The 11569-nt window shown below is 51.5% G+C and overlaps 1 protein-coding gene across 1 annotated transcript in view; it reads left to right on the forward strand.

Annotated features, from left to right (window-relative positions):
• The window catches only part of PLVAP (plasmalemma vesicle associated protein), a 16325-nt gene extending 11678 nt beyond the window's left edge, over positions 1-4647 (forward strand). Inside the window, exons 2-5 of the mRNA XM_006898315.1 lie at positions 108-204; positions 291-1000; positions 4361-4421; positions 4562-4647. Coding sequence (XP_006898377.1) covers positions 108-204; positions 291-1000; positions 4361-4421; positions 4562-4647 — 954 coding nt within the window. The remainder of the gene's footprint in view (positions 1-107; positions 205-290; positions 1001-4360; positions 4422-4561) is intronic.
• The last annotated feature ends 6922 nt before the right edge of the window (positions 4648-11569 follow it).

Consider the following 11569-nt stretch of genomic DNA (forward strand, 5'->3'; position numbering starts at 1 on the left):
TCCTCCATCCTGTCCCCATCCTCCATCCTGTCCCCCTGTCCTCCATCCTGTCCCCTTGTCCTCCATCCTGTCCCCCTTTCCTCCATCCTGTGCCACTCTTTTCATAGGTCATCCACCTGAACAACGAGCGATACATGGCCGCCATCATCTTGAGCGAGCAAGAATGCCAAGAGCAGCTCAAAGGGAGCAACAAGAGCTGTAACGGTGAGTAGAGCAGGCGGTGGAGGCCTGGGGAGATGGAGCCCCCCTAAACCCAAGCCTTCCAATATCTGAATCCCCTGTGTCCTTAGCTTTGGTCTCAACCCTGAGCCAGAAGGCTAAGTCCCTGGAGGAAAACCTGGCGAAGGAGAAGGGCACATGCACCAAAGAAAAGGAGATGCTGACGTTGGGCAAGCGGGCGGCGGAGGACCAGCTGATGGAGTGCAGGAAGAGCCAGGTGCAGCTGCAGCAGGAGCAGCGCATCTCCGATGAGCGTGTGCGCAAGGTGGAGGTGATGTGCCTGCGCTTCGACAAGGAGAAGTTCGAGCAGGAGCTGCGCACCCTCTGGAGGGATTCCATCATCCCACGCACGCTGGACAGCATCAGCTACCCCTACCATCCGCTCGGCTCGGACGTGGTCTCCATCCGCAGGTCCTGTGACTACCTGCCCACTCTCATGAGCACCAAGGTGGAGGAGCTGGCCCGCAGCCTGCGAGTGGACATCGAGCAAGTGGCCCGAGAGAACGCGGAGCTCAAGCGCCAAAAGCTGGAGATGGAGCGGAACCTGCAGGCCCTTCAGGAGGCCAAGGAGAAGGTGGAGAAGGAGGCCCAGGCCCGGGAGTCCACGATGCAAACCGACCATTCCCGGCAGATGCAGGCCTTGACGGAGGAGAGGACAGCAATGCGCAAGGAACGGGACGGCCTGACCAAGGAACTGGAGGAGAGGAAGAAGGAGATCGAGCAGCTCCAGATGAAGCTGGCCGTGAGTGCCTCATCCCTGGACACCTGCATCAAGGCCAAGGTGGGCTGGTGGGTGGAGGAGGCTTGGGTTTGGAGGCCAAAGTGGTAGTGATGTTGAACTTGGGTTTGAGATTGGCTCCCATGTCTACACTAGGCGAATTAGGACTTGCTGGTGAGTTTCACTGGTGTAAGGATCAGGGTAGAGTTTGGAATGGGATTGTGAAATGGGGTTGAGACTGAATTTATAGGCAGGGTGGCTGTTGGGTCTGGAGTTGGGTGAAGGGGTGGATGTAGGACGTGGGCTACCGAATTGGGCTGAGTTTCGGCAGCAAGGATAGGTATAAAGTTGAGTGTGGCATGCTGTGGAGTCTAGAGTTTGAGTGTTACAGTCATGTGCTTCCATTTTAAGTGTCTTGCTGGTTTCTGGTTTGGGATGGGGTTTGGAATTAGGAGCCTAACTGAGAAAGAGGAAGACTTGAGGCTAGGGTTGATTTTCAAGTTGTTGTTTTTGTTGTGTGCCATTGAGGCAGAACCAACCTATAGCTGACCCTCCAGCAGGTTTTCAGAAGCAGTTAATCACATAGGACGAGACTGCGAGCAGATTCAAACTGTGTGCTTTCTGGATTGCAGCTCAGCTTCTTACCACTAGGCCACCAGAGCTCCCTGTAAGATGGGTGGTGAGCCTCAAATTGGTTTAGGATTCATCTAGGATTGAAGTTAGGATTGAAGCAGGAGTCAGAGTTGACATGTCTTTGTGCTGAAAGTTTTGGGGATGGCATTACTGGGGCTGTTGGCCAGTGGGCAGAGCGCCTGGCCAAAGCTCCTGGTGTCCCCTTTCCAGCTTCTCTTGGCCCCTCCAGCTTCTCTCCTCTTGCATTGACCAAGGTGAGGACCTTCCTTTCTGCCCATTGTCCAACTCCGCTGCCCAGTGACACCTCACCTTTGGCAATTCCGTCACGTCATATTGGTGTCAGACATCCCCCACCCCAGCAGCGTCAGGGCGTGTATTCAGTGCCCCTCCACCCCTAGCAACACTGCCAGCACTGAGTTGGGATTTGGTACAACAGTGGGGTTAGGGACAAACTTAAAGCAAGTCTAGAGTCAGAGTCAGGTGTCTGGGTGGTACAAACAGTTAAATTCTCAGTAACTGCTAGAAGGTTACCAGTTCAAACCCATCCAGGAGCTTCTTGAAAGACAGGCCTGGAATCTGCTTCCCAAAGGGCACAGACCTGCAAACCTCTGGAGCAGTTCTATTCCACAAACATGGGTCACCCTGAGCCAGAACAAACCACGGCAGCGAGCAAGGCTGAGGGTTAGAGCAGTCACAGAAGTGAAAGCGTTCAGTGACAGCCTCGTTAGACTACGGTGAGTTGGTGACCATTGTGTCTGGAACTGGGTTAGGCTCAGATTAGGGTTCTCTGTGGCTTTTAGGCTTGGAGCTGGGGTGGAGTTAGCATTTGGACAGTAAGAAAAAGTTCCAGGTTGAGTCCAGGTTGCGTGCAGGGAGGCAGACCTAGGGTTAGGTGAAGGAGGAACCTAGGATTCCCTTTGCTGTGGAACTGGCTTAAGTTTCAGCATTTAGACTGGAGCTGAGTGTCGAGTAGGTGTGGGTAGCTGGTGGGAATAGAGGTGGTTAGTGATCTGTAGCTAAAACTGAACTTGGGATTCCACTGGCTGTAGAATTGGGATTGGCATTGACATTGACAATCCCCAGACTATTGGGAGAGAGAGAATAAACAAGGCATGATTGTAAAAATAGCCATGAGCCCACAATTATTGGGTTCTTACTATGATCTTAGGGAGCTCTGGTGCCTAGAGGTAAGGAGCTGTGCTGCCAACCCAGAGTCACTCAGTTCAAATCCACCAGCTGCTCCATGGGAGAAAGGTAGACAATTTCCCATTCTATTTTGTTGTTGTTGTTGTTGTGCACCATAGTCAGAACCAACCCAAAGCTGACCCTCCGGTGGGTTTTCAGAGGCAGTTAATTGCACAGGAGGAGATCGCCCATCCTTCTCCTGCACCCGTGCGATTTACTGCCTCTGAAAACCATCTAGAGGGTCAGCTAGGGGTCACTTCTGACTTGATGGTGCACAACAATGATGATCTTGGGGCATAAGCATCGTACTCAATGATTTAAGAGCTACACTTGGTTTTAGGGTCTGAGGTTGGAGTTGGGATATTTGAGTTGAAGGATTGAGGGACGTTGGGTTAGGGCTGGGTGCACTGGGCACCCGTCTGGTCAAGGATGGTCCTAGAGTAGAGCGTGTATGGGTGGTAGTCTTGCGTGGAGCTCGGTTGAGGTGGTAGAATGACTTGTGGGTCCAGGGCTGCTTTGAGGTTCACATCTGGGTTCCGTGGAACATTGTCTTTAAAATGGGGTAGATTTAGGGGTTGAGTTGGGTCAAGACTGAGGATAGATTAAGGTTGGAATTGGTTTGGGGTTTATATTCATGTAGAGGTTGGGGTGTAATGTGGGAGCCGGGGTAAGTGGGTGTCGGACAACTGTCTTCAGGCGCACATGCCCAAGGCTGGGACTTAGGGGAAGTAGTTGGGCCTTGGCTTTTCACATTGGGTGAGTCCGGGAGAAAATGGAATGTTTCTTGGAGAACATTCCATCGAGCCAGAATGGAACCAGAGTGTTCCATGGAGGCAAAAATGGTGAAGCTTTGTCTCACAGATTTTAGACATGTTAAAAGAGACTATTCCTTGGGAAGGGACATCATGCACAGAAAGGTGGAGGGTCAGCAAAGGAGAGGAAGGCCTTCAACAAGATGGATTGATGCGGTGTCTGCATCCCCACATGTGTCAAGGATGATAAGGCACTGGCTAGAACAGAGTTCAGATCTGTTGTTCACAGGGTCTCTATGAGTCGTCATACTCCACTTGACAGCACCTAACAATAAGGGGAAATGGCTGGGGTTATGGCTAGAGATAACGATACGGGCAAGCCGGGATTGTGCCGGCATTCGGTTTAGGTTGGGGCTGGATTCCAAGGGAAGCTGTTTTAAAGTTTGAGATTTAGGGATATGATTGGCTCAGGATGGGCTTGGGTTTTAGTTTGGAGGAATCGGACGCTGGATTGAAGGCTGGAGGTGGATTTGTGTTCAGAGCAGGCTGGCTAGATCACACTGATTGACACCCCTGGGGTTGTGGACCATGAGAGGTTGTGATGGGGACTGAGGTCAAGTCTACCTGCAGAGTCTAGTTCAGAGCTGTCAGCGGCAGCCAGCTCTCAGAGCCTCCGAGTAATCTGAGGGTTCAAGGTGGGTGCAGGCATGTCTCTGCTGATCTATGTTGTGTATCCTTCGTAACTGTCTGTCTGCCCTGGAAACAGTCCGACTGGCACCGAGGGGCAGGAGTCTTCTGGGATTTTAGCTCATGGGCCCTTTCTAATCAGCTTCCTCCATCTTTCTTCCCACAGACACAAGGTCCCTTAACTGTACCGAAAACAGTGGTCTCTGCCCCCAGCAATCCACCCATCGGTGAGTGAGACAGGGGAAACCGGAGTGAGGTGAGGTTTTCCCGTCCTGGATCCACCCAGCCCAACTGTCCTAGGCTGCCAGCCTCCCCGCCCAGGAGCAGGGGCTGCCTGGCCCTGACTCTTCCCTCTGTCACTCTGCAGACCCAGCCAGCCTGGAGGAATTCAAGAAGAAGATCCTGGAGTCCCAGCGAACCTCTGTCCGCACTGTGGTGGCCCCATCCAGGTGAGGTGCTTGGCAGCCTCCGGGCTGCAGGTGAGGTGGGGACCCCGGCTGAGGGTGGGAGGAAGCAGATCTCACTCTTATTCTTTCCCTGATGGTGTGTCTGTGTAGACACAGCCTCATGCTGGGCCCGGGAGCACAGAAACAGCCCAGACACAAAGATTTCATTCTCACAAAACTCCTGAAGCACTGGACACAGTTTTACAGGGGAGATAAAGCAGACAGAGTGGAGGTGGCTAAAAATCTGTATGAGCCTCCCTGCTCCCCACACACTTTTTTTTTCTTTACCAAAGAGAATTTCTTTTCTTACAGTTTTGTTGTTGTTAGGTGCAGTCGAGCTGAGTCCAATTCACAGCAACCTTATGAACAACAGACCTGAACCCTGTCCCCTCCTGTGTCCTCATCACCTCTGACACACTTGAACCCACTGCTGCAGTCACCATGTCAATCTGTCTCATTGAGGGTCTTCCTCTCTTTCACTGACCTTCTAAGCATGATAATCCCTCTCCAAGGGACATAATCGTACGGTGTAGGAGGCTGCTACCATTGTTACGTGACACTGAGTCAGAACCAACCCATAGCTGACCCTCCAGAAGATTTTCAGAGGCAGTGAGTCTTGTAGAAGTTGACTGTCCGTCTTCCCCCTGCGGAGCAGCTGGAGGATTCGAACCGCATACAGTTGCCTTGGCAGCACCATTCCTTACCACTCAGCTACCAGAGCTAGAAAGAGCTGCAAGTCCAAATTCAGGATGCCAGCTCTAAGGGTAGGTTTTCTCAGTCTGTGGATTCTGAAGGAAGGTCCTTGTCCCCTTTCAACCACTGTGGACCTGATGTGACTTTGAGATCATTGCATGTCATCGCCTCCCAATGCCACAGAGGTTCCCAGCACAGGGACCTGGGTCCAAGACTGCGCTCTGCTCCTGGTTCCTCTTTCTTAGTTATTACTGAGCTCGCCCCCTTCTTCCCACAACTTGCTTCTCTTCTCTCTCTTTTTAAAATCTCCCCCCCCACCCCGCTTCAATTTTGCATTGTGATTTGAGTGAAAGCTGGCAGAGCAGACTGGTATTCCGTTCAACCACGGCTCGGTGTTTTGTTTTATGACGTTGCTCTCAGGCCCCATGGTGGATCAGCAGTCTTCCCATTCCCTCTCTGTGATTCCTCTTTCCTTTCATCCTTCCATCATCTCCCTTTCTGGCTTCTGAGCTTTGTCCCTGGGAAAACACTGTCCTTGTGGTCCTGTGTGGTCGGTTGCTCTAAGGGCTGAGCACGTCCCTGGTGTTATTGTTCCGTAACAATATTGTTCCCCTTTTGGGAACGTCTGTCGTCTGACCAAATGTTGTGCCACAGGGGTGAGTTCTGGTCTGCGCTCACAGGAAGGCTGAGGGCCACAGTCTTGGAGGTCCATCCAGGTCTCCATCAGACCAGGAAGCCTGGCTATTACAGTGATTTTGAGTTTTGTTCCACATCTAATCGCCTGCTTGCTCCAGGCACCTCTCCCATGATGCCTTTCAGAGTGGTCAGCAGTGGTAGCCAGGTCCCTAGGTCCTCTGGTCTCAGGCAGGGTCTTGGTATTTGGGCCATTTGTAAAGCAGTTGTGGGTCATTATTGTCAGGTGCCATCAAGTGGAGTTCAACTCATAGGGACCCTATGAACAGCCAGCCTGGACCCTGTCCTATCCTGTACCATGCTCATAACCTCCGACACACTGGAGCCCATTGCTGGATCGCCGTGTCAATCCATCTCATTGGGGGTCTTCCCCTCTTTCTCTGACCCTCCATCTCACTCTGATTCATGACGACCCCATGTGCGGCAGATGTACCTCGGAAGAAAGGGCTGGGGATCTACTCCCCAAAACACAGCCATTGAAAATCCTCTGGAGCTCGTTCCCACTCTGACATGCACGGGGATCATCATGAAAAAGAGTCAGCTTGGTGGCAGCCGGGTTGTTTTGGGGTTTGATTTTTTTGGTTTGTTTTCTTTTTGGGATGAGGAAGGTTTAATAGACCTTAGCCTGCTACAAAGAGGTAAACCAGTTAAGGCTGATCCACAGAGGTCTGTCTGGCTCACTGGTGGGACAGAAGCCCAGAAAACATAGCCAGGAGTGCAGACAAGAGAGAGTTTCGGATTCTAGGCAGTAGAAACAGCATGTGCAAAGGTCCTGCGGTCGCTCTGGGGTGGGGAGGGTTTGAAGACCAGCCAGAAGTGGATGTAGCTGAAAAAGAGGGAGCAATGTCCGAGAGTAACCCCTGCCTCACCAGCCTCCCTCCTCCGTTCCCACCTGTACAAAAACAAAGGTCTTGAGGTCAAGGGTATGGAAATGCTGCTTCAAGTGTAGAAAACAAGGCTGGGGCCTCTGTGGATCCACCCAGGGCACCTGGCACACGCTCAGGCCATGACCTGATGCCCTGTCCCTCATCTTACCCTGGGTCGATGACGCAGAGAGAGCACCCTGTGCGTCATGGGGACGATGATGCAGACTGATGTCCCGAGAACAGCGCGTGCTCCTCAGGGGTGGCAGCTGTTGTTCAGGATGCTGCTGGCCCCGGGGACTGGGGACAATCACTGCCACTTCAGGTTAGCACCTCAGGGAGGTGCAGAACTGTAAGCCAGATCTTTTAGACCCCAAAACCTATGCCTTCAGCTGTTTCACCTCCAATTATCAACCTGGCTTTATGGCAGCTGCAGGGAGACAAGCACAGGCCTTTAGGCCAGATATCCAAAGGCTTGTGTCAACTCCCCAGGAGGCTCCATGTCCGCCATGCTGCTTCTTACACATTCCCCAAGACGGGGAGCTCATTCTCTTAAAGAACTGCCCTCTTATTCAGTGGGAGTCTCTACACCCAAACTCACCACACTTGGACTTACATACATCCTGCTGTGGGGAGCACACCTTCTTATAAAACTGTCCTCCAACTATGAACAGCTCTTCTCAAAGATAGCCCACAAGTAGGGAACTGAGAGGGTCCGGAAAAGACCCCACCCCCAAAACAAACAGGACTTCCCTCTCTCTGTCTTGGCTCAAAGCCCTCACATCGAGGAAGGAGGTTCTATTATTATCCCCACTTCTCAAAGGAGGAAACTGAGGCCCCAGGGAGGTGACCAGTCTGGGGTCATGTGGCGGCAGCAGCGAGTCAAGCCGGGCTCCCAGCCCAGGCCTGTCCGGGTCCCAGCTGAGAACCGGGGAAGCACTTGACATTGTTTACCCCAGTTGACGTCCCCCTGCTGAAAAAACAATGCCCACTCTGGCCTGGGTCCCACCTGGCGTTCTCTGCAGGGTTGCAGGAAGGGCCGCTGGCCCGCTCAGCTCCAGTTGCGTGTGACAGACAAACGTCCAGGGAGGGGGAGACGGGCTACGCGTGCATCCATCGTCTGTAGGTTCAAGTTCAGACTCAGCACTTGCTGGACCACCTGAGCTGAGTCACTGTCCCTTGAATCACAATAGCCAGATTTTAGATGCAATCCTGGTGCCAGGTTGTGGTGTATTGTAGAGTCAGAACCGACCCATAGCTGACCCGCCAGTGGGTTTTCAGAGGCAGCTGGTGGCCTCGAACCACGTTCCTTTGGAATTGCAGCACAGCTTCTTGCCACTAGGCTGGCTGCCTGGAGACACAGTGTGTAACATATTGAGTTAGCTGTTATGTTATGTTAGCTGTTCTGTGGGAAAGAGATGAGCGAGTTTACCTCCTTCCATAAAGATTTACAGCCTCAGGAACTTGGTGGAGGGTCGCTGTGAGTCAGCACTGGCTCAGTGGCAGGGGTTTGGTTTGGGTCCCAAGCCCAGCATCAGCCACCCTGTCACACTGCTTCTCTATTTTCGGACCTTTTGGGGCAATGTCGCTGGTGCTAACTCATCCACGATGCTCCCCGGACACTGGAAAATCTCCTGTGGTGAAAACAAGACCAGACGTGGGCTCAGCGCCGGCATGACTGTCAAAAGAGTTCAGTGTCTTGCAATTTATGAACTATTTTCATCTCATTTGCTCTTGGGGACAGTGCACCAGTGTCCTAGGTTTAGTAAGGCAGGATGTACTTTGAGAAAAAAAAATTGAAGTTAAAGAAGCCCATTGATACAAGGGAGCCTCTGATGGCCCAGTGGTAGGAAGCTCTGCTGCAATCCCGAAGGCGCATGGTTCAAATCCACCAGCTGCTCTGTGGAGGGAAGATAGGCAGTCTCCTCCCGTGCTATTAACTGCCTCTGAAAACCCACTGGAGAGTCAGCTATAGGTTGGTGCGGACTCAACGGTACACAACAACAACAGTGTCAAGGGAGCTCTGGTGGCCTAGTGGTAAGAAGCTGCATTGCAGCCCTGAAGGTACACAGTTTTAATCCACCAGCTGCTTCATGGGAGAAAGATGAACATTCTCCTCCCATACAACTTACAGCCTCTGAAGACTTGCTGGAGGGTCAGCTATGAGTTCACACTACACAGTACATAACAACATAACACTGATATAAAAGACCAAGAATCTGTAGTCCACAGAGTCATTGTGAGTCATACTCAACTCAACAGCATCTAACAACAGCAACATCAACAAACAGTCCCTGAAGCCTGATGTCTGAACAACCCTGATAGTTACAAACCCATGCCATCAGGACAACTCTATTAAAAATTTGAGGTATATACAGGGCTTGTAATGGCCAACGGGGGCTCGTTTGCAATGTACATAAAAACGTTTCATTATTATTTCTGTATTGTTGTTGTTGTTGTTGATTGCCATGGAGTCGAGGTCAACTCATAGCGACTTTACAAACAAAAGACCTAATGCCTTTCCATACCTATCATCATTTCTCCAAGTTCATAGAGTTTCCAGAGGCGTGGGGTTTAGGAAGTGGATGCCTCTCCTGCTTCCTAGCCTATTTTACAACTGGGAGCTCCACCAAACGCAGTCCACAATGGGAAACCATTCTGGTATTTGATATCCCCATGGCACACGATTCAGCATCATAGCAAACCCAGGTTACCTCATATAGCACATTGACAAAGAGTGATGTGCAAAGTGGAAGAGTGTTCCTCCAGATATAGCAGCACTAGTCTCATTTAGCAGTGGTTAAGCGTTGTCGAGTCGAATGTGACTCACAGTAAGTTTTGCACGTAAGATCTGTTCTATGCTTAACATCATTTCTGTACATTTATAAGAGAGTTTATAGTTTCCAGAGGTACCTAGTTTAGGAAGTGGATGCCACTCCTGCTTCCCACATGAATCAATCTGGAAGCTCATCCAACCACTGTATTACCATGTTATAAATATTTTTGTGTATCTGGAAGGTTTCATTCATTTTTTTATGCATAGGGTGGTACACTCTCTACTGTATATTAAGACAAACATCTGACTGACATATGATATAAACCGTGCTTAACTACTGAGACAAATGTACCAATCTGACTTAAAGACAGATGTCTTTCATAATCCGGTGACTGCCTGTGAATATTGGTGCAGAGCTATGTGGCCCAAGAGGCCAGGGATGTTGTTGCGAGGCTGTGGGTTCAGGTGTAGGTTCAGCCCATGCTGATTTGAGGGGACACAGCTCACGCCAATCATGATTCTTGGACCCATGGGTGAAGTTCAGGCTGGGATACTGTTTAGCCCACAGTTATTGAGCTGGTCACCGGGTGGTATAAATGGTGAACACACTCAGCTGCTAAATTAGAGAGGTTGACTGTTCAATTCCACCCAGAAGTGCCTTGGAACAAAGGTCTGATGATATTTAAAAAGAAAAAAAAAGAAAAAGAGCCATTGGAAACCCTGTGTGGCTCAGATGTACTCTGACATTCATGAGGTTACCAGGAGTCAAAGTTGACTTGATGGTAACTGGTACCATGTCCTGGGCATAGTAGTGGGTGCTGGAAACAGAGGGGGCTTAGGCATCTCCCAGTCTACACACAGTGCAGAGAGGAAGATGATGGTAAACTGAATAGCTCCGTACTGATGGACGAGGTCTCAGGTCTCAGGATGGTACAAACCATTTGCATTTGAGTACTAACAAAAAAGTTACTGGTTTGAATCCACCCAATGGTGCTGAGAAATAAAGGCCTGGTCACGTGCTTCCGAAGGATTACCACCAGCCCGTGGGCCACAGTTGTACTCTGAAGCACGTGGCTTCACCATTAATTGAACCCGACTTGATGTCGGGGGGGATGGTTTGGATTCTTTGTAGTGATGGGCGAAATTGGGAAGGAGCGAGGGGGCACAGGAAGGCTGGAGTGTTGGATGGTGGGGAGCAAGGAAGCTTCCTACAGAGGTGGCATCATCTGAACAAGGAGAAGGAGCATGGGGCTCCTGTGAAGGGTACACCCGGCAGGGTCCGTGCAAAAGCCCTGGGGTAGGATGGTGCTTCGTGAGCTTGCATGAGGACGGAGGCTGATGTGGCCGGAACAGAGTGGTTGAAGGGTTGAGTGGGAGGAAGTGAGGGCAAGGAGGTGACAGGACAAGACAGGCAGCCCCCCCTCTCCGTGGCCAAGAGGAGGACTTTGGGACCCCAGGAGGGCTGTTAGCAGGGGAGGGAACATATTGTGGGACCAAGAGGATAGTGACTGGGGAACACGGCTGAGGTGATGAGAGGGAGCACAAGGAACACTCTGTCTTGCAGGAAGAAGGGAGGGGAGTGGTACCCTGACCCCAAATAGTGAGAATCATCGTTGGGGGAGGGGAGGGGACAGGGAAGGGGCCAGAACCAGCCAAGGAACGTGAGGCCCTGGGGCCCCAGGGAAGAGCCAGGGAAGGAAGGGAGGGAGCCAGCGGAAGCAGGAATTGGCTGTGGTTCCCTCCTTCCCCCACCAGGAAACAGCCTCTTGCCAACCCCTGACCCCTCACGGGAGCCTCTGCCAGGGCCAGGTGGAGGAGGGGCTCTCTCTAGACAGCAGCTATGAGTTGGAAGTCATGCGAGGAAATCTTGGAATGCTGTGTAGTTGGGGACTTTGGCAGGGGTT

This window comes from Elephantulus edwardii, unplaced genomic scaffold, assembly GCF_000299155.1.
Source record: "Elephantulus edwardii isolate Elephantulus edwardi_28Jun2011 unplaced genomic scaffold, EleEdw1.0 scaffold00226, whole genome shotgun sequence".
In the NCBI taxonomy this organism is placed as follows: Eukaryota; Metazoa; Chordata; class Mammalia; order Macroscelidea; family Macroscelididae; genus Elephantulus; species Elephantulus edwardii.